The sequence below is a fragment of the Ostrinia furnacalis genome, unplaced genomic scaffold, assembly GCF_004193835.3.
Source record: "Ostrinia furnacalis isolate ACB-3 unplaced genomic scaffold, ASM419383v2 OfSCF5941, whole genome shotgun sequence".
NCBI lineage: Eukaryota > Metazoa > Arthropoda > Insecta > Lepidoptera > Crambidae > Ostrinia > Ostrinia furnacalis.
In genome coordinates, this window is record NW_021136180.1 from 285,021 (window position 1) to 309,159 (window position 24,139).

The window sequence follows — 24,139 nt, forward strand, 5'->3', positions numbered from 1 at the left end:
TAAAAATACTGGTAAAATTCAAAGTATCACATATCGTTTAAAGATAAAAGTTGCACTTTAGGGGTTTACAATTTTTTACATATTTTTTGTTATTAAAAACAAAATGTAAAAATAAAAATAATAAGAAGTAAGTATTGTACAGTCATCGTCAAATAGTTCGTGACACCCAAAGTATCCAAAAAGTTCGCAACACGTCTTTGTTACAATTTGAATAAGGTAGTGTTGTCATTTTTTGACGCTGACTGTAATATTAAGAGTAGGCGCACACCGTTGATTTTTAGTTGGCCGATAGTTGTGCCCGATTTTAAATTGTATGAAGAATTGGCCAAATCGAATCGGCGTAGTGTGCGCACTCCCATACATGCCCATACTGATCAACTGCCCGACTAAACTATCGGCCGACGAAAAATCAACGGTGTGCGCCTACTCTAAGTGACAGGCTGGCATTATTTCTATCTACATTCAAAACATAAATAAACGTAATGATCATGAACTCTAGTAAAGTCCCAATACTCTACAGGGTGGAAACGATAAGTGATCTCACTCGATTATTTCTAAACTATACAAGATATCAATAAACTGGTTACTGATCCTGAAAGTGCTTCATGAGCTCTATCAAACGGTATTAATAATAGGTTACAGAATAAACTGGATCTATCCGAAAATTCAATGTTTTCAGCTTCCATACATTTGGTAAAGTCACATTATTTTAAAAACTACACAAGATATCGTAAAACTGATTTCTGATTCTAAAAGTGCTTCACAAGTTCTATCCAATGGTATCAATAACAGGTTACAGAATAAACTGGATCTATCCAAAAATTCAATGTTTCCTTCTTCCATACATTTAGTACTACCACAGTAATGACACTCATCTCTTGACAATATTATAGCAAGTAAAGCCTAAAACCAATGTTTTCCATGAATCATTTTAAATAATAATACAATTTACGAGTGTATTTTAAGAGTTTATTATTAAATAAAAAAAATTACACTTCTAATATTGTGTGTCTGGCATACATTTAGTATGGAAGCTGGAAACATTGAATTTTCAGATAGATATAGTTTATTCTGTAACCTATTATTGGTACCGTTTGAAAGAGCTCATGAAGCACTTTCAGGATCAGTAACCAGTTTTTCAATATCTTGTATAGTTTAGAAATAATCGAGTGAGATCACTTAACGTTTCCACCCTGTATATTGGTAGAATTTCTATATTAAAGTCAAGCCCAGGCTTAAATCTACTCTCAAGTGTAGATTGCGTACTTACTTGAAAACCGTTTCAGAATACAAGCTTATTCCATATGATGGTAACATAGGATTTTTTAAAATATGTATTAATCGAGATAATCATATGTAATTGACAAAAATCTTAGCTCATTTTTCAATATAAACAATAGTTAGATGCCATTTTTTGTGCACATTTTTATATCAAGCACCAATTTTAAAATTATCAAGTACTTCTATACAATGGCGACAATATCCGAAATATGGTATACAAACGATTTAATTATTATATTCACTAATAGCGTTACGTGCGAATTAGTAACTGAACAAAACGTGCAAGTATTAATTTATCACATCATAGTACAGTCAGTACAAATAGTTAGTGACATCCAAAGTGGGCAAAAAATGACAACACTACCTTATTCCAATTGTATCAAAGACGTGTTGCGAACTTTTTAGCTACTTTGGGTGTCACGAACTAGGTATTTGATGTTGACTGCACATAACTTATACATGCTAAAAATGGAAGCACCCAATTAAAATGCACCATGCGTATAATTATATATGAATTGACAATTAATTGATATTAATTATTAACAAGCTAGACAAGTCTTTCAAATGTATATTGCACAGCTACAAGACATTTAAGTAAATAAGGCATTAAGTACGATCACCATAGTATAGATCGTTTCATCCACGAAGACGCGCCCCACCATTATTCCGCTAATGTTTGAGTGTTATCGGTACACGCTAAATCATCCATGAGTGCACACGCACACTAAAATAATGCCTTACGGATTGCTCGGATCAAACTCCCCGCACCCCGCGCGACCGAGACCAAAAAATGGTGGGGCGCGTCTTCGTGGATGAAACGATCTATATGCATTTTGTGTACATTTAATTAAAGTCAGTATTTTTGTTTTTATATTCTAAAATTGTATTTTTGGACAGTTATTTATTAGGAAAATTGGTTTACCTTGACATTTACTAAGATAATTATACTGACTGACTTACTTGTATGAAACAATAAAGGCACAGTTATAGAAGCTACGTATAAAAATCACTTTTTTGCTACGTATAAAATTCAGTCAGGTTTTATTTGTCTGAATAATTGTATTGTAAAGTGGTAGCAAGTCAATGTTGGATTTTATCCATCTAATTTGGAGCCTAATCTTAAAGACACAAAGTTCAAAATTCGAGAAAATTTTGGTATGTACCATCGGCAACAGTGTTAACTATGCATTGCCTGTCATGTCGTTTCGTTCTATCGCAAAGAATCACCATTTGATGAGAGCGAGAGCAAAATTGGAAATGGATAGTTAACAGTGTGGCCGTGTGTACTTGCTACCGATGTTAAGTATCGAATGAGACGAAGTCTTAATTTTAATTGTAAATTGAATTACAATTTTTTTGTGTATAATGTAAGTCACTAGACGTACATTTAATTATTTTTAATTATTTTTAAAAACAATTGCTCTGGTATTTTTTTCAAATTCGGCAGTAATAAATATAAATCGAATACATTTGAATGAAATACAAGATTTCATACAAACCCTATATAGAAATATAAATATGTGATGTTAAGTATTTATCATAAGTACAAAATTGACAGTTGTAAGTACTCAATTTAAGTAGCTCATTAAATATAAAATAACATTCTCTATTATAATTCGAGTAACGATAAGAACGAAAAGGCTCTCAAAAGTATCTAATTTTTAGTGTTTTTACTCAATAAGTGTTGTTTGAAATACACTCGACAGCAAATAAATCGCACCTCCTGCGACAAGCACTTTCAAACGTATGCATCCCCACTTCCTACCAATATTGGCACCATTTAAAAGCCTAGTTCTAAACTTCATTTCATTAAAAGAAAGGTTTTTACCCCCAAAAATGTGTCTTTTGAAGGATCCAGGGTCACTTCTTCAAAAAATAGGTAGTTACGCTTGAGCCAAATTTGATGGCTATAAAACTGTTAAGTTGGGATTAATCGCTATGAATCTGTTAAAGAGGATACGTGTGATCATTATTTGGTTTTATAACCATACAATTTGGTCTATTGATCCCAGAGCTGAGCCCAAGGTGAGGTCTTTTTTCAAGTCCATTTATGGTATATGTTAATCATTTATTAAAAAATTAAATGTGTTTTTATTTAAGGATATTTATTGGGCTTTCAAATAACACCAATATTGTTGGGGCACCATGATTGTGTCAAAAGAAAATCTTTAAAGTTCGCGTCGCGGAAGGTGCGGTTTATTTGATGTTGAGTGTAGATCGCCTTATTCCTGTAATAATAGTTTTAAAATTATGTCTATATTATAGATCTACCGTTTAACTCAGTCAGTGCCTGAGGTATGGGATCGGCACAGGACATATTATGACGTGACAGACCTTAAAGAATGAAGATTTGAAGTCTTGCTGACGTTTGACGCTATAAAAACACCCTCCCCTGCCGCTGCCATACCTCAGGCACTAACTGACTAACGCCCGTATTCACAAACATTACTATGAGGTCTCACAGTGCGCGTGGACGCACAGGGTGACACATGAACCAGTTACAGAGCTCTATTCAACGCTGTGCGTTCGATTTGCTGCTTCACTTAAGCAAGCATCGTTTGTGAATACGGGCGTTATGCACTAGCTAGACCTATAATAACTTTTTTATTCCTATCACTGGGTCTGGTATACAGCCTTATAAACAATGTTCGCTATGACGCGCTTCTTTCGCTGCGATGATAGCAAACGCAAAATTGCAGATGGCGCTATCTTTCGATTTATACGTCAATAGTACATTCATAGCGAAATCTAATGTCACCTCTTTAAGTTTGTCTAAAGCCCGGTCTGTGAGCACGTAGAATTTTGTCCAATGACCCCAAGCTACCCATCTTTATCGCTCGCGCGTAATTATATTGCTGTCGCGACTGTGCGACGGGCGCCCGCAGTGAGTGTGCGAGCGCGACGGCAACATAATTACGCGCGAGCGATAAGGATGGGTAGCTTGGGGTCGTTGGACAAAATTATACGTGCTCGCAGACCAGACTATACATAAATATTGAAAACTTGCGATTTCAAATAAATGATAGATATTAAAAAAAATCAATTGCAACAGCAAAAAATAATCATTCGCGCAAAATTAAATTCGTGATACATAACATTTAAGTATATGGTAATACTGATTTGTATAATAAATACCAGAATCACTGGTAGATGGAATGTCGAATAGGATGTAGATTTCTAAGCATTTTTCTTCTTTAACATATTTTTGTAGCTCTGAAACAAAATAATGCAAATAAAGACAGTGACAATAAAGTTTTTATTTATTTATTTATTTATTTGTTTAGTTTGAAAATCATTAATTTTGTACCCCTTACTCTCAGTTCGGCCCGAAGGTTAACTGAAGGAGAATGCCAAATGGCATTAAGTTCGGCTTATGTACTGTATTTTATGTGCATATGAGTCTTAAATAAATAAAAATCCCTCCATAAATATTATATTACGTTTACGCTAACGTAAGTATTGAAAAAACAAAGCCCATTGTGGTTAGTGCGAGTTTGCATTGAACGTCAACGTAAGTAAGCGAGTGCGTCAAAAAAATCTATGAAGATTTTAGTTATTGAAAGTAACCGCTAGGGGCGCTGTACAATCCGTCATAATTATGTCATTTTTTACGCAGTCGGTAGCGAAGACGTTTGTTTGATGTAAACTCGCAACATGTACAATAGGTAAATATATCTAGCGGAATAAAGCAACAAAGAACTGAGCGAGCGAGATGTCACTAGCAGCAACACTGTGCGATAAAAAGAGATGCATGATGATGCATTTTTCTAACTATTTGACAGTTCAGAGGCACGCAGTGGCACGCTGAAAATTTGAACTCTGATATACGTATTTTCAGATGTTACGTGAGTGAAATCGTGGATGTCTATGAAAAAACTGCTTCAGAAACGTGATGACTGTTTCAGTGATTGATTTATTGTACAAAACAGTGAAATAATCTTGACGCTGAAATACCAGTGTCATGCAAAATTGGTTTCGTTTGACAGTTCGCAGTTGTTGCTCTATTCCGAAGGTATATCATCTTTATGCACTAAGCCCCCTGTATTCAAATATTGCATCAGTGTGAGTATGTGTTCGCCTCAACTCTCGCAGGGCGAGCTATAAATAGAATCTTGTAAAAGAACTTACTTCTTCAGCCATTTGGTAAAGCATGGCGGCTGTCTCCCGACCAGTCTGCTCCACCAGTGCCTTGAATATGCCCGTGCATTCTTGGTCGTTCGATTCCGACCTAAAAACAAAGCAATATGACGTCTTTAAGGTCTAAATTACAAAACAACGTTCGAAACTTGATTCAAATTCAGTATAGTTGTTGCAATTCACGAAGGCGAGTGAGCTTTACACGTGTGGTGGCTCGCTACTGTTCGTGTTTCAAAAGTTTTGACAGACATTACACTATCGTTATGTGCATGTACACGTACACACACAAGTAAAGTTCACACGCCTTGCTTCGTGAGTTGCAAGAACTTAATAGATGCTGTCCAACCTCCGCAGACAAAGTGACGGTTGAAATTTCGAATTCGCTTCGAAAAATGTCGCCCATTTGTAAATGGATAATTTTGCAAAAACTGTTCAAAAATGATTTCCATAACGTTTGTGAAACTTTGTGAGGAAAACCTATGGGTACTACCAAAAACATATTATTTTGACCAGGGATGTTATAGATATGAAGTTTCGGTTATGGATGCGGTTACGGATATTAGAATAATATTATGCCGGTTTCGGTTACGGTTACGGATATAAAATCATTTATCCGAAAGTTTCGGATAATTTTGGTTACGGATTTTAGAATTTAAAAAATGTAAAATTCATATGGCAAGATGCTGCGCGACCCATATAGGCACTTTATGTAGGTACTATGAGGGCACCTATGATAATGGTAAAACAGGCGGGGATATCCGATTGTGTCAGGGAATGCCAGACAAGTAACAAATATTAAAAAACACTAAGATTTAGACTCCGCCTTTATCCGAAACTATCCGAAACTTTTGAATGGGTTTCGGTTACGGTTACGGATATTTTTTTATTTCGGATATCCGATAGTTTCGGTTACAGTTACGGATATCCATAACATCCCTGATCTTGACATCACTTAGATAAAATAAGTTTTTTAACTTACCTGTTAGAATACGTTCGCACTCTTTCCCTTGACAATAGCACCGTCTCGTTCTGATCTTCGAGCCTCGGTTCAGGGTCGTACGCGAAATTTTCTGGAATGGCTAAGGGTGCCTGAGGGAGAAATAATTTATTAAGAATAAATTGTAACAAAATTAATATTTTTGGAAGACATTGGGAGAGGTCTTTGTCCAGCAGTGGACTTTCTGTTGAAAATGGAGACCTATACTGCAGCATACCTGCTAATACTTCAAGGGGGCATTTGTCCAGAAATTGACGTCTTCCTGCTGAAAAGGAACTTTCTTTTTTCTTCAGCATACATCGGATAGTAAATATCCTAATCCTTAAAAGGTATTAGGCCAGCAGTGGGCGTCTGTCTGCCAAAAAGGAAGACCTATTCTATAGAATACATGTCCAGTTATTGGATATGGGACTATTTCCACCGCTGCAACTCCTGTGTAGCCAGGATCTACAGCTTGACCGCCAATAACCCAACCAGTGAAGGTCAAGTTTGTCCCAGGGAAAGTTAAACTGTAATTTCTTGGACAATAAAGACCTCACCATTTTGGTGGGTTTTTGTCCAGCAGTGGACGTCTTTCTGCTAAAAAGAAAAGCCTATCACTTACTGACTACATACCCAGTTCTTGGATAGTAAAGACCTCACTCCTTTAAGGTTTTGTCCAGCAGTGGACGTCTTACTGCTAAAAAGCAAAGCCTATCACCAGTAGATGATATGTATTCAGTAGAATACATACTCAATTCTTGGATAGTAAATATCTCACTCCTTTATGGGGGTTTTTGTCCAGCAGTGGACGTCTCTCTGCTGAAAAGAAAGGCACTAATTCTAAGTACTTACCGAGCTCTTGGATAGAAGGGACCTCCTAAGCGGTACCGCGTCAGGTTTGGCCTGGACGTTGGACTGCGTGAGGAGTTCGAAGGGATGTCCTGATTCCACCACTCGGCCCCTGAGATATGAAAACAGAACACAAGATGTGGTTTTGTATCCCAAAACTCAACGTATGAGAAAAGTATACAAAATAGTGTCATCAGTTTAATAAAAAAAGTTACAGCTTATAATATTGTTTGCTATCTTTAACAGCTCGCACACTCACTGCGGGCGCCCGTCGCACATTCGCGACAGCAATATAATTACGCGCGAGCGATAAGGATGTTGGTATAATATATATATACATATATATATATAAGGTATAGTATAATATAAGGTAGCTTGGGGTCGTTGGACAAAATTCTACGTGCTCGCAGACCGGGCTTTAGGGACTGGAATTCGCTGCCTGCTGCTGTCTTTCCTGAACAATATAATCCGGGCCTTTTCAGGGCGAGAGTGAATGCACTTACAGGGCAGATATGTACCATCCTAGACTGCATCCACCCTATAGTTACGCCACTGAGAATGAAGTGTGTTTGTAAAAATGCTGTACTTTGGAATTTTATTGTTGAATCGTGTAAATAATAATAACCAATTTTGTTAATTCAAGTCTTTGCAAACATCTTGACACACGTCTAATGCCCGTTTTCAACATCAATCCCTTATTTTTAAGTGATCCCTATGGTAACGCATAACAGGCATTTTGTTTTCATAGGGATCACTTAAAAATTAGGGATTGATGGTGAAAACGGGCATAAGACTGGCAAATGTTTCTAACTTTCTCACTTTAGTCTATGGAAGAACTCACTTGTCCATGACGATGACTCTGTCGTAGTCCATGACGGTATTGAGCCGGTGAGCGATGGTCAGCACTGTAGAGTCGGCGAACTTGGTTCGGATCGTCGCCTGGATGTGCTTGTCTGTCCTGGAACAAGTATTAAACAGGTATAATTCGGCACGGGACTATTCCCACCTCTCGTTCCCACCTGCAACTCTTGTGTAGCCAGAATCTACAGCTTGACCGCCAATAACCCAACCAGTGTAGATCAAGTTTTAATTAGAAGAACATAGGAGTTCGAAGGGTTCGACTTCCATCCAGTGTAAAGCGGATGATGTTTTCATCACCGCATCGATACTAACCGCCATCTATTATTAATAAATTCAAATTCTTTATTTGCTTATAAATAGGGTAAATACATAAGTGGTGGATGGTATTTTATAAAAGTGCAGTCCTATTTAGCCAATGTCAGTTAGCATGCAAATTATAGATTAGGTAAATGTCGATTGGTATTACATGTATATTATTATTAAAGTGAACTATTTGCTTTAATGGAAAAAATGGCGTACCTACAAATTGATTTTGATTATGATTTTTTCTAAATCCGCTCGAATCTCATACATCGCTTTATATTTTCTCAATTTAACCATTTGAAAAAAAAGTTAAGATTCTGATCTATAAAGAAATATCAATATTTTCCGCAATTAACCCTTTTAAATATCATATTTCAAGGTTTTTCTTACTCAGTGTCCACATTGGCAGTAGCCTCATCAAGCACCAAGACAGTGCATCCGGTCAGCGCGGCCCTAGCGAGGCAGATCAACTGTCTTTGGCCGGAGGAGAGGTTTCCACCACCATCGCCGACTTTGGTGCTGAGACCGGCTGGCATGTTGGTCACCATTTCTTGGAGTTCCACCTGGGAGGAAAGAGTTTTGGCTTCATCATCATCATTTTAGCCATAGGACGTCCACTGCTGAACATAGGCCTCCAACAATGAATTCCATATTGACCGGTTGGTAGCGGCCTGCATCCAGCGCCTTCCTGCTACCTTTTTAGCTTACTTACTTATTACTTTTGCCCACTAAAGCCTGGTCCGTGAGCACGTAGAATTTTGTCCAATGACCCCAAGCTACCCATCCTTATCGCTCGCGCGTAATTATATTGCTGTCGCGACTGTGCGACGGGCGGCCACAGTGAGTGTGCGAGCGCGAAAGTAACATTTATAATTACATTGGACAAAATTCTACGTGCTCACGGACCAGGCTATACCTACATAGTTTGACGAAAATGTAAAGGGAGAGAGTTTAATGTTAGAATGTGAGTTTCATGCCCGTTTTCACCATCAATCGGTAATTTTTAAGTGACCCCTAGGTTAACACATAACAAGAATTTTGTTTTCATAGGGGTCACTTAAAAATTACCGATTGATGGTGAAAAACTGAAAACGGGCGTCTGTCAGAGAAATCAGTGAGAATGTGACAAGAACGTGATTTAAGAAAACTACATTTTCGTTTTCAGGATGAAGTAGAATGCAAGAGGATGTAGTCAGAGGAGGATGCAGAAGGATGTAGTTAGTGGAGGATGCAAGAGGATGCAGCTGGATGTAGTCATGTAGGAGGATGCGAGAGTATGTAGTCAGTGGAGGATGCAGGAGAATGTAAGAGGATGCAGTCGGTAGAGGATGTAGTCAGTAGAAGATAGCTTAGTATGAAGGGCAAACGGGACTATTAGTAATTGTTGTGCAATAACAAACTATTTACTAATGCAGTCAGTTGAGGATGCAGGAGGATGCTAGAAGCTGTAGTCAGTGGAGGATGCAGGAGGATGTAAGAGGATGCAAACGGATGCAAAAGGATGCAAACGGATGCCAACCTGCGCGAGCGCTCTGTGGATCTCGGCGTCGCTGTGCCTCTGCTCGGGGTCCAGGTTATCCCTCAGGGGGGCCGCGAACAACGCCGGCCGTTGTGGCAGCGCGCACAGTCGGGACCGCCAGATTCGCAGCCCTGCCTCGTCGGCCGTCACGCCGTCCACCTTGACTGAGCCTGTCACGTGGCTTAACCTAGAACAAATATAAGACACGATTATGTCAAATAATCTAATTACTAAATCTAGTTCTATGTATATAGGAAGTTCCTATATTGGTCTAGCTAGAACTAGTTCAAGAATGGCGAAGTTCAGAACGAAAACGTTAAGAACGAAAGATTTTTTCTTGTATAGTCTGGTCCGGGAGCACGTAGAATTTCGTCCAATGACCCCAAGCTACCCATCCTTATCGTTCTGTNACGAACGAACGAACGAACTAGATTTTGCTTTTCAATGAAGAATTTTTCAGTGATGGTTGGAATATTTAATAAAAAAGATTTTGAATAAAAATGTTTTTTCTAAGGCGATTATCACACTGCACCGCGCTCCGCCGCGGTACGCGGGACGACAGATTTAATCATTGTATGCAAGTACCTCAGTTTGTATAGAAACACGCGCGGCACAACACACTGACAACGCGTCTGCGCGCGGGATTTTTTATATGTAATCACGCGGACCGCGGCGGAGCGCGGTGCAGTGTGATAATCGTCTAAATGTGAAAGTAATTATTTTGGAATGAAAATAATATTAATAAGGAATAATTTTAGACAAAACTTCAAACTATAAAATTGCTGGTTGTAGTCTAGTATAGGTTCTCAGTAACAATATTTCAAAATCAAATCCAAAATATTTTTATTAAGCCTTCCATTAATCTGACTTTTCTTAAACTTACAATTATTCTTGCAGATATATGGAAGAAAACCCTCTCAACACTGGTGATGATGGCTCAGACATAGAAATAGAATACGATGAGGATGGCAACCCCATAGCTCCCCCTAAAAAGAGGTTCATTGACCCACTACCTCCTATAGACCACTCTGAGATAGTGTATGAGCCATTTGAAAAGAACTTCTACACCCCTCATGAGGATATTGAGAAACTTACCCCAGAGCAGGTTGAGGAGCTCAAGAAAAATTTGGGAGTGAAGGTAAGTAAGAGCTAAGCTTGACAATACATGGTGTTAACTTTTATTACTAGTTTTTTTTTTAATAATTACTCTTAATCTCTATCTATAAAAGTGAAAGGTCACTGACTCACTCAGTCATCACGAAATCTCTGAAACTACAAGTACTACTAGGAGTCTAAAATTTTGAGCGCTGGTAGGGTAAAAAGATTATGAGACATGTAGAGGCTCCTTAAGAGCAAAATGACGATTTGTAAGAACTATTTATTAGTCCAAACAAATAAAGAAATTTTGACTTTGACTTTGACTTTTGAATGGGGGTTCCTTTTAGAACGTAGGTGCTAACAGCTCACTAAGACGGGATTTTACGAAACTCCACTGCTAAGAGGGTAAAACGGGATCCACGCGTAACGTACGCGCGCGGGCGGCCGCTAGTAGTCAAATATTTGTTATACCCTGTTGGGTTTGGGTGCCCAACTTGAGTTTAATAAGTTTTGAATATCATGGTTTTAAATATCCAATAGGGACAGAGTCCCCAAGAAGATATTCATTAAATTGAAACCAAGCTCTTTATTGTCAACCTAAGAACTTTATCAACGATTTTAAACAAAGATTATTCACAGAAAAAAGTGTTTATACGCTGAAATATGCAAACAAACTTAGCACCATTAATGATAAAAATAAATGTGTTTATCCTTCCACTAGATAACTGGCCCAGACCCGCCAAAGCCAGTGAGCAGTTTCGCCCATCTTGGCTTCGACGAGCAACTCATGAAGGCGATTAGGAAATCTGAATATACGTCACCGACACCCATCCAGGCGGCTGGCGTGCCTGCGGCTTTGTCTGGCAGGGACCTTATAGGTATGGGACATAAGGTTCATATTGCTATAAATCATGTCACACTACAATGATCAGGAAGAAGGAATGGTTATCCAATTCGTATAATGACGGTTGTTCGCGGTGTGTTGTGTACTTGTGTTGTGCAGTAGAGATATTAAAGTGTGCACTATGTATTTATATTGGACGATTTGTAAGCACCATGCATTAGAGGAATTTTGACTTTGTAGACATAGGATCATCTTGCAATAACACAGTTTTAGGAAGCCAGAACTCGTACACTCCTGCGCATTTATTGCGTCGTGTTTTTCTGTACCTTATAAATGTATGAGGCACAAAGTTTATTTTAAAATACCTGATGTGTGGGAATTTAAAAAACGAACAATAATGTAGATTCACAACCGCTATGAATGCAAACATAACTATTAGTTGTCACATTCTATTTCGAAATAATAATGCAAATAGTCAGCTGAGCACGTGACTTGGCAGTGGAAACAGTCATCAACAGAAAGAAGAAGAAGAATCAATTCCTGACTGTCACATTCTGGTTCTAAATCCGATTCAAATCCTTAGGTATTGCTCGCACGGGTTCCGGTAAGACGGCCGCGTTCCTTTGGCCACTTCTCATCCACATTATGGACCAGAAGGAACTGGCGCCGGGAGACGGACCCATAGGGCTTATACTGGCCCCTACCAGGGAATTGGCGCAACAGGTAACCTTATGAAATTGGAAAACTATAAAAATTAGCAAGTATAAATTAATTTTTAGTGTTTTTTATAAGTTTTAATTAATAGTCATTACATTCACTCTTCTCTTTAATGAGGTGTTAAATTCAGCTGATTTTTAAACTCTGTCATTTATTAAACATATTTTGCATTGATAAATATGTCGTTATACGTGTGCGTAAGCTCATTTGACTGTTGAGTAGTTTTAATAAAAAATAATATTTAATGAAATATTAAAATGCACTTTCTAGATTCAATCAGTAAAAGTTTACTTTAGTAAAATGCATTTTGTTTGTCAGATTTATATGGAAGCCAGAAGATTCGGCAAAGTGTACAACATACGATGCGTGTGTTGTTACGGTGGAGGCTCCAAATGGGAGCAAACCAAAGCCTTGGAAGGTGAATTCACTATAATAATTATGCTATTTACGCCCGATAAAGTTACAGCGAATATTCTTAACGTTTGGTACAGATCTTTAGGCACTTTCATTGATATGGTTCTATTCATGAATAAATAAATAAATAAATAAATGGTATTATTTTTTGTAGGTGGTGGAGCAGAGATTGTGGTGGGCACGCCAGGGCGCGTCATAGACTTAATCAAATGTAAGGCGACTAACCTGAAGAGAGTCACTTATTTAGTACTTGATGAAGCTGATAGAATGTTCGACATGGGTTTCGGTAAGTTTTCTATGGCACATATTGTTTAGAAAGCTTTAATATCTTTAAAATAAGTCTTGAATATAGATGATGATTAGGCTGCTACCAACCGGGTGATGTGGGAATCATTAGGGAAGGCCTATGTTCAGCAGTGGACGTCCCGTGGCCGAAATGATGATGATGATAGGTGACGAAACTACATATTATATACGAAGTAAAATGCATTAGATGATTAGATGCGTCATTTGAATTTCAAGTTTAAGTTACACGTTGGGCGCCAAAATTTCAAACTGGTACCCAACGTGTGACTTCTTGTAATTTGTTGTTTTTTGTGGTTGGTTAAATTATCTACTGGCTTATCGTTTGTGTCCAAAGTTCGTCCAATCTGCGCGCACAAGACGCCAAGTGTATAAGTGGCGCCCAACCCAACGTGCGATTTCCGGTAATTTGTCGTTTATTGTGTTAAAATGAACTTGATTAATGTTATCAACTGGTTTAACGTTTAATGCCAGTCAGAGCCTGAAGTAAGTTCGATTTACACTCACGTAAGCTACAGGTTGGGCGCCAAAGTGCAAAAGTGGCGCCCAGCGTGTCACTTCTTGTAATTTTTTTGGGGTTAACATGAAGTCAGAGCCTCAAGTGCGTTCGATCTGCGCGCACGTAAGCTACAGTAAGTAAAATTATAAATGGCGCCCAACGTTTGACTTCTTGTAATTTGTCGCTTTTGGGTTCCACTGAAGTTTAATAATGTTATCAAATAGCTTATTTTCTCTGCCCTTTGGAGCCTCAAGTGCGTTCGATCTGCGCGCACGTAAGCTACAGGTTGGGCACCAAAGTGCATAAGTGGCGCCCAACGTGTGACTTCTTGTAATTTGTCGCTTTTGGGTTCCACTGAAGCTTAATAATGTTATCAAATAGCTTATTTTCTCTGCCCTTTGGAGCCTCAAGTGCGTTCGATCTGCGCGCACGTAAGCTACAGGTTGGGCGCCAAAGTGCATAAGTGGCGCCCAACGTGTGACTTCTTGTAATTTTTTTGGGGTTAATATGAAGTTGGTTAATGTTCGTGCTTATCATTTGTGCTCAGAGCCTCAAGTGCGTTCGATCTGCGCACACGTGCGACCCGAGCGCCAAGCGCTGTTGTTCTCGGCGACGTTCCCGCGGCGCATCGAGCGGCTGGCGCGCGACGCGCTGCACGACCCCGTGCGCGTGCAGCACGGCGCGGCCGGCGAGGCCAGCGACCTCGTCACGCAGCACGCCAGGTCAGTCCCGGCCCCGTCCCGGTTACGTCTGACCTCGTCACGTAGCATGCCAGGTCGGAGAAAGATTCTGGAAACTTCAAGCCCACTACATAAATTTCATCGCTTATGTCTCCAAATTTGACCTACTCGTTCGAATTTCGGTTCATTTCTGGACAAAATGTAACTACACAGCATCTTTTCGGTTTTCATCGGGAAACTACGCAACATCTTTTCGTCCAAAATACCTCAGTGCCTGAAGACGAAAGTCTACAACCAATGTGTGTTACCAGTGATGACTTATGGCTCGGAAACGTGGCCTCTCACTATAGGCCTTATACAGAAGCCCAAAATTGAACAGCGTGCTATGGGGGAGGCCTATGTTCAGCAGTGGACGTCCTATGGCTGAAATGATGATGATGATAATGACTGGACAAAATGATTTCCATAACAACTGATTAGCACTGCCCGCATTGTTCTTTTAACAACCTTCACCCGATCGGCAGTCCACCGAGAGGCTTCCGTCCTTTAGTCGGTGGTCGTCACCCAAGAACTTTACCGCCCCAACGGCGGTTAGTTCTATGAGTTATGTGACCCACCTACCATTTAAGTTTACGTTACGTTTCAAATAATTGACATAAAATTCGTACACAGGTTAAATAAATAAATATTTTTTTGTACACAGGATATTCACCAAACCAGAAGACAAATGGACGTGGCTACTTAAGCATTTGGTGGAGTTCCTGTCAGCCGGCAGTGTTCTAATATTCGTCACAAAAAAGGTATGCTATATTAGGTAAATTTCATTGACTTTTTGCGTCTACGTCCTATTGATTATAAAAAGAAGTAGGATGGATTGTCATAATACTACCGTAAAGAGACACACTACTAAGATTAATAAAATAATATTCTGTGCCACGACATGCAGTGTCGCTTTTGTGCAATCTTTGAATGATCTCGACATAGAGTTTGTTCAGGCGGCTGTGAGACTGCTTGTCTATAAGCGAGAGACCCGTTTAGACCATTAGGGACGTGTATAAGTGTGTGCCCTGGAAAGTATTGAATAAAAAAACTTTGACTTTGAACACAGTTCTACCGATTAAACGTAACTACTAATTTTGTTTGTCATCCTCTTTGCAATGGAGGGAAGTCGAACCTTAATTTCGAATTCCTATGTTCTTCTTATTAATTTCGTTGCGGGTCCAATGACAGTTTAACTTTCCGCCGGGACGAACTTGGCCCTCACTGGTTGGGTTTTTATTGGCGGTCAAGCTGTAGATCCTGGCTACACAGGAGTTGCAGCGGTGGGAATAGACCTGTACTAATGTGTATGTATGTGTAGCTGGAGGCAGAGCAGACGGCAGCGAGTTTGGGGGCGGCGGAGCACGACGCATTATTGCTGCATGGAGACATGGAGCAGGCGGACCGCAACCAGGTCATCACGGCCTTCCGCCGCCGCGACAACGATATACTTGTCGCCACCGACGTCGCTGGTGCGTATGACATGCTTCACATCGTAAAAACATGTTTCGTTATCTACCTTCGCTTTTTAAGCGTCTCCACCCAGCCAGGCTAGGATGCACGCCGTGATAAAATCTTATCAATTATTTTAGACGATAAATGATGCGATAAAAGCTTATCGCGGCGCGCATCCAAGGCTTACTGGTCATCACGGCCTTCCGCCGCCGCGACAACGATATACTCGTCGCCACCGACGTCGCCGGTGCGTATGACATGTTCTACTGCGTAATTAATGACATGAGTTTTGTCACCCTTTTTTGTGCGACTGGAAAATTCACCCAATGGCCTGGGGGAACCAATGGGTTATGTGGGACTCTCTCTGTTAGGAGAACAGAGCCTTCCCACTAAAAACCAATCACCAAAAGGGGCACGACACGACGCGAGTCAAAAGAACCCACGCTACTGCCACAGCCTCTCCCTTAAATTGTGCGAAAGGTGTCTTCAACTTCAACCAGGTCATCACGGCCTTCCGCCACCGCGACAACGATATACTCGTCGCCACTGACATCGCTGGTGCGTTTCTTTTTATGTTTACTGCCTCGTTAGTTTCGGGCAAATGACGTCCACTGCTGGACAAAGGCCTCCTTCAAGGGTTTCTACAACGACCGGTCCTACGCCACCCGCATCCAGGCACCTCCCGCGACCGTCACCAGATCGTCGGTCCACCTAGTGGGGGGCTTGCCCACACTACGTCTTCCGGCTCTGCTGCCTTCGCTTTTTAGTTGAGTCGTCCACGTGAAGGCCTCTGTCATGGATTTTCAATTGGAGTTTCCTTGATTGCGCTCACCAGTCGCGAGTCCATACTAGAAAGGACTATTCCTGTCACTTGCTTGTGGTTAAAACAGTGGCCCCAACTGGTGAGCGCTGAAGAAGTAGGATGTAGGCATCACATATTTCTCAATCACCAGTTTGCGTCACGGGCGAGTCATAGGACCTTACTCGACAGTGGCGTCAACCTGGTTATGGAATGGCTATAGGAATGTTTAGATACGGTAATACTATCTATACAGTATTCCAACTCGGCCATATTTTTTAAATAAATGTCAACAGCCCCGCGGTACGTCACGGTATGACAACATGCGATAGGGCTGCTCACCTATAGTACCCATTCAAATTACATCTGTCTACTTAGAATTTCTATCTAGTTTTGTGATTGTAATTTTTTTTTATTTAGACAAACAAAATACTTTGTGAATGGAATAGGATAAAAATACGGGTTGTTTTGTGATTAGTAGATTTAATTTAAAAAAAATATACTAAAATAATTTTGAATCTACTAATCATAATGACCTGTTACTTTAATTTCAGGCTGGCGAAGTCGTGGGCCAAAGCTGGTTTTATACAATATAATTTTCATTTCAAATCAAACTGACTGAAAATTACCATATCTGACAGTTAATGACTAGTTTTTGACAAATTTGATCGTTTAGTCGGTCGGTTGACGGTCAGTCAAATTCAATTACCGTAGTCATTTTCAACACTAGGCCATCGACGTCCGTTCGGCACATTCGCGACACCCCTAACTTTTGGATCTCGACCACGTCCCGTGATTTGAAATTCGAAGGAAAACTCGCGTTTCGTCGGTTTATATGAAGTTACAATACTGTATGATATTATTATCGTGGTTTAGACCTTGTTAAATCGGACATATCATTTGTGTGAGAAGGACCTATTACATTTTTGAATTTCGAATTTCTCTAGCGCGCGGTCTGGACATCCCTCACATCCGCACCGTCATCAACTACACGGTAGCGCGCGACATCGATACTCACACGCATCGCGTGGGCCGCGTGGGCCGCGCCGGCGTGCGCGGCGACGCCTACACGCTGCTCGACCGCCACCGCGACCGCGACTTCGCTGGACACTTGCTGCGGAACTTGGAGGGCGCACAGCAGGTAAATAGACACAGTGGCTGTAGCAAGAGACAGGGGAGCCACAGTGGCTTTCTACACGATGCTCGACCGCGGCCGCGACTTTGCTGGTCACAGGTATGTAGCTACAGTGGCCATAGTGGCCATAGCAAGAGGCTGGAGAGCCACAGTAGCCGCCTACACACTGCTAGAGTGCCACAGTAACGCTGCAGTCGCGCTACTAACGCCCTAATGTGAAAGCGCTCTTAGAGTGCTACAATAACCGCGACATCGACACGCACACGCACCGCGTGGGCCGCGTGGGCCGCGCCGGCGTGCGCGGCGACGCCTACACGCTGCTCGACCGCCACCGCGACCGCGACTTCGCTGGTCACTTGCTGCGGAACTTGGAGGGCGCGCAGCAGGTAAATAACCACAGAAGCTGCCCCATAGCCACCGCCTATACGTTGCTAGAGTGCTACATTGACCCCGCCCACACGCCGCTTGAACGCCACCGCGACCGCGACTTCGCCGGACTTCTACGTATGTAACCTACCCATAGTGACTGTAGCAAGAGACAGGGGAGCCATAGTGGCCGCCCACACACTGTTAGTGCCACAGTAACCTCGACATCGATACACATATACACTGCGTGGGCCGCGTGGGTCGCGCCGGGTTGCGTAGCAAGAGACAGGGGAGCCACAGTGGCTGTAGCAAGAGACAGGGGAGCCACAGTGGCTGTAGCAAGAGACAGGGGAGCTACAGTGGCTGTAGTAAGAGACAGGGGAGCCACGGTGGCTGTAGCAAGAGACAGGGGAGCCACAGTGGCTGTAGCAAGAGACAGGGGAGCCACAGTGGGTGTAGCAAGAGACAGGGGAGCCACAGTGGCTGTAGCAAGAGACAGGGGTGCCACAGTGGCTGTAGCAAGAGACAGGGGAGCCACAGTGGCCGCCTACACACTGCTAGAGTGCCACAGTAACCTCGACATGATACTCACACGCACCGCGTGGGCCGCGTGGGCCGCGCCGGCGTGCGCGGCGACGCCTACACGCTGCTCGACCGCCACCGCGACCGCGACTTCGCTGGACACCTGCTGAGGAATCTGGAGGGCGCACAGCAGGTAAATAGCCACAGTGGCTATGGCAAGAGGCTGGGGAGCCACAGTGGCCATAGTAAGAGGCTGGAGAATCACAGTGACCACCCACAAACTGCTAGAGTACCTACCACAGTAACTTCGACGCGGCGACGCCTACACGCTGCTCGACCGCCACCGCGACCGCGACTTCGCCGGACACTTGCTGCGGAACTTGGAGGGCGCGCAGCAGGTATACCATAGTGGCTGCCTCATCGCCGCCACACTACTAAAGTGCTATAATGGCCGCCTACACACTGCTCGACCGCCACCGCGACCGCGACTTCGCTGGACATTTGTTGAGAAATCTGGAAGGCGCGCAGCAGGTACGTAGCCTAGACACAGTGGCTGTAGCAAGAGACAGGGGAGCCACAGTGGCTTTCTACACGCTGCTCGACCGCCACCGCGACCGCGACTTTGCTAGTCATTTGCTGAGGAATCTGGAAAGCGCGCAGCAGGTTTGTAGCCACAGTGGCTGCCCCATCGCCACCGTCCCCGACTATACGCTGCTAGAGCGCTTCATTGGCTGTCCTACTCGCTACTAGAGAGTTGCAGTAGCCGCCTACATGCTGTTCGATCGCCACCGCGACCGCGACTTTGCCGGACATTTGCTGAAGAATTTGGAGGGCGCGCAGCAGGTATGTAGCTACAGTGGCCACAGCATGAGGCTCGGGAGCCCCGTAAAAGCGGCTTTGCCGGCCACCACTAGTCCAGTTTACAGGTCACCCAGTAATTTCGTGTGATTTGGTATGAAATCGTCATCTCAAAGACCTGTAATCTCTAACATTTGTTCGATAGTTCTTTCTTTATGGTGTACACCAGTGTCATTTATGACCGTGACAATATCGAGACCAAAAATTCTGTTGAAAACTATTTTCGAAAAATATATTTTTAAGTATAAAGTTTGCATTTATAGTGCCGAGTTGTAAACCAAATAAAATATTTCTTTCTTTAATGTGTTCTAGGAGGTGCCAGAAGAACTCCTAAACCTGGCGATGCAGTCAGCATGGTTCCGCAAGTCGCGTTTCAAGAAAGGCAAGGGCAAGAACCTCAACGTCGGCGGTTGCGGCTTAGGGTGAGTTGAAATGTGTTATTATGACGTCATCTGTCATGTCAATGAGTCACGACAATTTAGCACACGAGAGAATTCGACCCGGACCACTCAATCCCGTCAACTCGACTTCATGACAACTTAGGGCTGATTTTTCAATCGTCGGATAACTTTTAACTTGTGACGCGAAGAGTAAGTTTGGCACATTGACAGTTTTCCTATGGGAAATATGTCAAAATGACAAGGTTATTCTTCAGTTAAAAGATATCTGACGATTGAAAAATCAGCCCTTAATCTTATAATGTGCTTCAAATTTGCTCCATTGAAGCCATTAGACAGAATAATAATAGACCCCTGACAATTCGCCCGCGATAACTCGACTTCCGAATGTTTGACTCCTGGCAACGGCCCCTCCCGACAACTCGACCTCTGACAACTAAACCCTGATTACTCAACTATGAAAACTTAATCCCTATTTGTCTCTTTTCTGTCAATAAACGTAATTTGTGGTATCTGAATTGAATTCATATGCCGGTACTTCCAAGTTGAAAGCAGTGACTCATAGTCTATGCTTTTATGTGATTTATGTGGCTAAAACTTCCGAAAAAGAAAGCCACAAACATATTTTTTTGTAGGTACAAAGAGCGGCCAGGCCTGCCGCAGCACAACGACGACGCGCCCAGCGCGCCCGCCGGGGGGCCCGCCGAGCGGCCTGCCGGGGGGCCTGCTACCGACCGCCTGGCCTCGCTCAAGCAGGCCTTCCGCTCGCAGTATAACCAGGTAAGACGGAAAAGAGACAGGGAGAGGAAGCGGGAAGGGACGATGTTATGACGGAGACAACGCAGCTCGGCATAGATTTTATCGAATGTCAATGATGACAGCTGTCAATTCACCTGTCAATTTACCAACGTAATAACGTGAAACGTAAATAAATATGTATCTATTGTTGTTTTGGAATTAAATGGTCACTGATTGAAATTTGATAGATGTCGTGAAGTTTGAAAAATTGTCTATTACAAAACGTCTTATACTTTTTACAGTCATTATTTATAGTTACTAGTTCGCGCCACTGGCGAGGGGCAAATCTTTACTCGTCAATAGCGCGAACTGGTGAGCGCAAATACACCTCTCGAATCTCATTGTCTTCATAACTTCAAAATTTTGACGGTTGTTTCAATTGCCCTGTCCTCTCCAGGTCATAGCATCCTCTGACCACTCGTGAGAGTACGCTACAGACGATTCATAATTAATTTTATAGTTTTAAATAAACCAATGGTTTAGTTTATTTCAATAAACCTGTTCATTGCAGTTCACGGCGTCGTCCGACCACTCGTGGGAGCAGACGCTGCAGAGCATCCAGCCCGGGGTCAACGCCCCCGCCGCGCCCGACGACCGCGCTGAGCGAGTCCGCAAGAGTGGCAAGCGCAGCCGCTGGGAATAGTTATAGCATAACAAGTCACGATGTTTTGTTTTGGACTTTAATTACTAGGCAATAAAGTTGAAAATTGTGTGTTAATTATGCGCAAGAGTGGCAAGCGCAGCCGCTGGGAATAGTCGCACAGTAGGCAGGGACTTTATCATTAGGCAATAAAGTTTAAAATTGCTTATTTAACCCGTCGCGTGATTCAGTTGTTTCTTGAGCGCGTGCGCAAGAGCGGCAAGCGCAGCCGCTGGGAATAGATATAGCACACCAAGTCGCAATGTTTTGTTTTGGACTTTATTATAAGGCAATAACGTTGAAAATTGTGTGTTAACCCGTCACGTCTCCCTGAGCTAGCGAGTCCGCAAGAGTGGCAAGCGCAGCCGCTGGGAATAGTTATAACATAACAAGTCGCAATGTTTCATTGATTTTGAACTTTAATTACTAGGCAATAAAGTTGAAAATTGTGTGTTAACCCGACGCGTGATTCAGTTGTCACCCTAAGCGTGTGAGACCACAAGAGCGGCAAGCGCAGCCGCTGGGAATAGTCGCATTAAAGGCATGATACGTCACAATTTGTAATTATTTTGGACCTTATCATTAGGCAATAAAGTTTAAAATATTTGGGGGGAGGATCGCTCCGGGTGCCAACCCATGCTACGCCGCCACTGCACACAGCTAGCGACCGCATTGCGACTGTATCGATGCGAACGCGCGACAGAATCACTTCGCTACTGCATCGCTACAAAAAGTCGCCGTGGGCGAGGGGCCTCAGTTTTCTCCCTGAGCTAGCGAGTCCGCAAAAGCGGCAAGCGCAGCCGCTGGGAATAGCCACGGTAAAGGCATACCAAGTCGCAATGTTTTGTTTTGGACTTTATCATCAGGCAATAAAGTTGAAAAAATGTGTGTTAACCCGTCGCGCCATTCAGTTGTCTCCCTAGCGAGCGAGTCCGCCACAACAGACAGGCGCCAAGTCACAATATTTCATTGTTTTGGTCCTTATCATTAGGCAATAAAGTTTAATATGTGGTAATTATATTCCCATTGCTTGATTAAGCCGTCGCGCAATTCAGCGGGGTTACTCCGAAAAACGTTATCCGAAGTTGCCATCCCTCTCACGCAAAGCGAGGTGCCAGTATGAGCGACGGTGACAGATATACCCTGAAGAAACTACGTAAACAGCCCTGCAGCACAGAATAAGTAATAGTACAGGTNAACACACAAAACGTCCTAGTTTAGTAACCCCACCTTTCCGTTGAATTGCCCACGCTTGCGCCTACCTTTGGGGGGACTTCTCCCCTATCGTCAGCCAGCCCGTTTAACTTCTATCCTGACCCAATTTTGCTGGAGGATACCGGAAGAATAGAAGGAATTGTGAGAAACAAAACTAGTGCGATAAGTGTTTAGAGTAGTGAAAATTGACGCAGTTTTTTGGTAAAACGACAGTACAACTCCAGATCCCCCCTTTGCTAGATATTTTATAAGTCGCGGGTACCTTTTCATACACTCCCAACCCTTTTCTTATGAAAATAGTAGATAGTTAATCAAATAATCAAATTAACGATTAATGATTATGATTAATTAATCTTAATCAAAATCAAAATCATTAACTAATCATAATAAAAAAAAAATGATTATGATTTTAATCATTAATTTTTAATCATTAATCAGATTAACTTTTTGCCAACACTGTTTTGGACCTTATCATTAGGCAATAAAGTTTAAAATTGTGTGTTAACCCGTCGCGTCATTCATGAGCAAGAGCGACAAGCGCAGCCGCTGGAAATAGATATAGCACACCAAGTCACGATGTTTTGTTGATTTTGACTTTAAACGTTAGGCAATAAAGTTTAAAATATTTGGTAATTATTGCTTGGATGGTGAACCGGCTGCGTGATTCAGTTGTCTTCTTGAGCGAGCGCGTGCGCAAGAGTGGCAAGCGCAGCCGCTGGGAATAGATATAGCACACCAAGTCACGATGTTTCATTGATTTTGAACTTTAATTACTAGGCAATAAAGTTGAAAATTGTGTGTTAACCCGTCGCGTCATTCATGCGCAAGAGTGGCAAGCGCAGCCGCTGGGAATAGCCTCGCTAAAGGCATGCTATTGGACCTTATCATTAGGCAATAAAGTTTAAAATTGTGTTAACCCATTGCGTCATTCAGTTGTTACCCTGAGCGAGCGCATGCGCAAGAGCGCGTTATTAGTGAAAACCCTAGTAATAATAAAAGTTAAACGTCAAAGTAAATTCAGGGATATTTTTTATTTAGATCACGTGATAGTCGTATTGCGCGCGAAATATTGGCGGGTGCAGTGCGCTTATTTTTTTTTTTTTTTTTTTTATGTGACAAGAGGCAAACGAGCAGACGGATCACAGACAGCTTAGCACAATTACAATAAATAGTGTATTGCACTAGGGCTTTTGTTTCGCAAAAGGACGCCGATACGATAAGTAAATTGTGAACTTTTTGAACCTTATGGTGTGGACATAAAGTCTGAAATCCATAAGATTTTTTTCATATTGTGGCAGGTTATACTCGTTCATCGATCAATATTATCATAGTGCTAAGGTTGCACTTAGAATAATGTACTATGAGCTAAGTAAATCTACAGGGTGTTAGGTAAATGGGTATACGAGCCGACACTAGCCCATGTTAACATA

The 24,139-nt window shown here is 42.1% G+C and overlaps 2 protein-coding genes across 2 annotated transcripts; one reads left to right on the forward strand and one right to left on the reverse strand.

Moving 5' to 3' along the window:
* Nucleotides 1-4,247: 4,247 nt before the first annotated feature.
* Nucleotides 4,248-10,121, reverse strand: LOC114361717 (probable multidrug resistance-associated protein lethal(2)03659; the record flags this gene model as incomplete). Its single annotated transcript, XM_028316858.1, has 7 exons — nt 4,248-4,494; nt 5,410-5,509; nt 6,398-6,507; nt 7,250-7,358; nt 8,088-8,204; nt 8,801-8,973; nt 9,930-10,121. Coding segments are annotated over 7 exons (837 nt in total), but the record flags the coding sequence as incomplete, so codon positions are not given.
* A 100-nt stretch (nt 10,122-10,221) lies between these two features.
* LOC114361718 (ATP-dependent RNA helicase DDX42) lies at nt 10,222-23,903 on the forward strand. The gene is made up of 14 exons (XM_028316859.1): nt 10,222-10,229; nt 10,827-11,067; nt 11,749-11,905; nt 12,455-12,594; nt 12,907-13,006; nt 13,157-13,288; nt 14,352-14,526; nt 15,188-15,284; nt 15,845-15,995; nt 17,725-17,918; nt 19,971-20,080; nt 20,692-20,836; nt 21,366-21,537; nt 23,480-23,903. The coding sequence occupies exons 1-13, from the start codon at nt 10,222-10,224 to the stop codon at nt 21,495-21,497; spliced, it is 1,782 nt and encodes a 593-aa protein (XP_028172660.1). The 3' UTR covers nt 21,498-21,537; nt 23,480-23,903.
* Nucleotides 23,904-24,139: the final 236 nt, after the last annotated feature.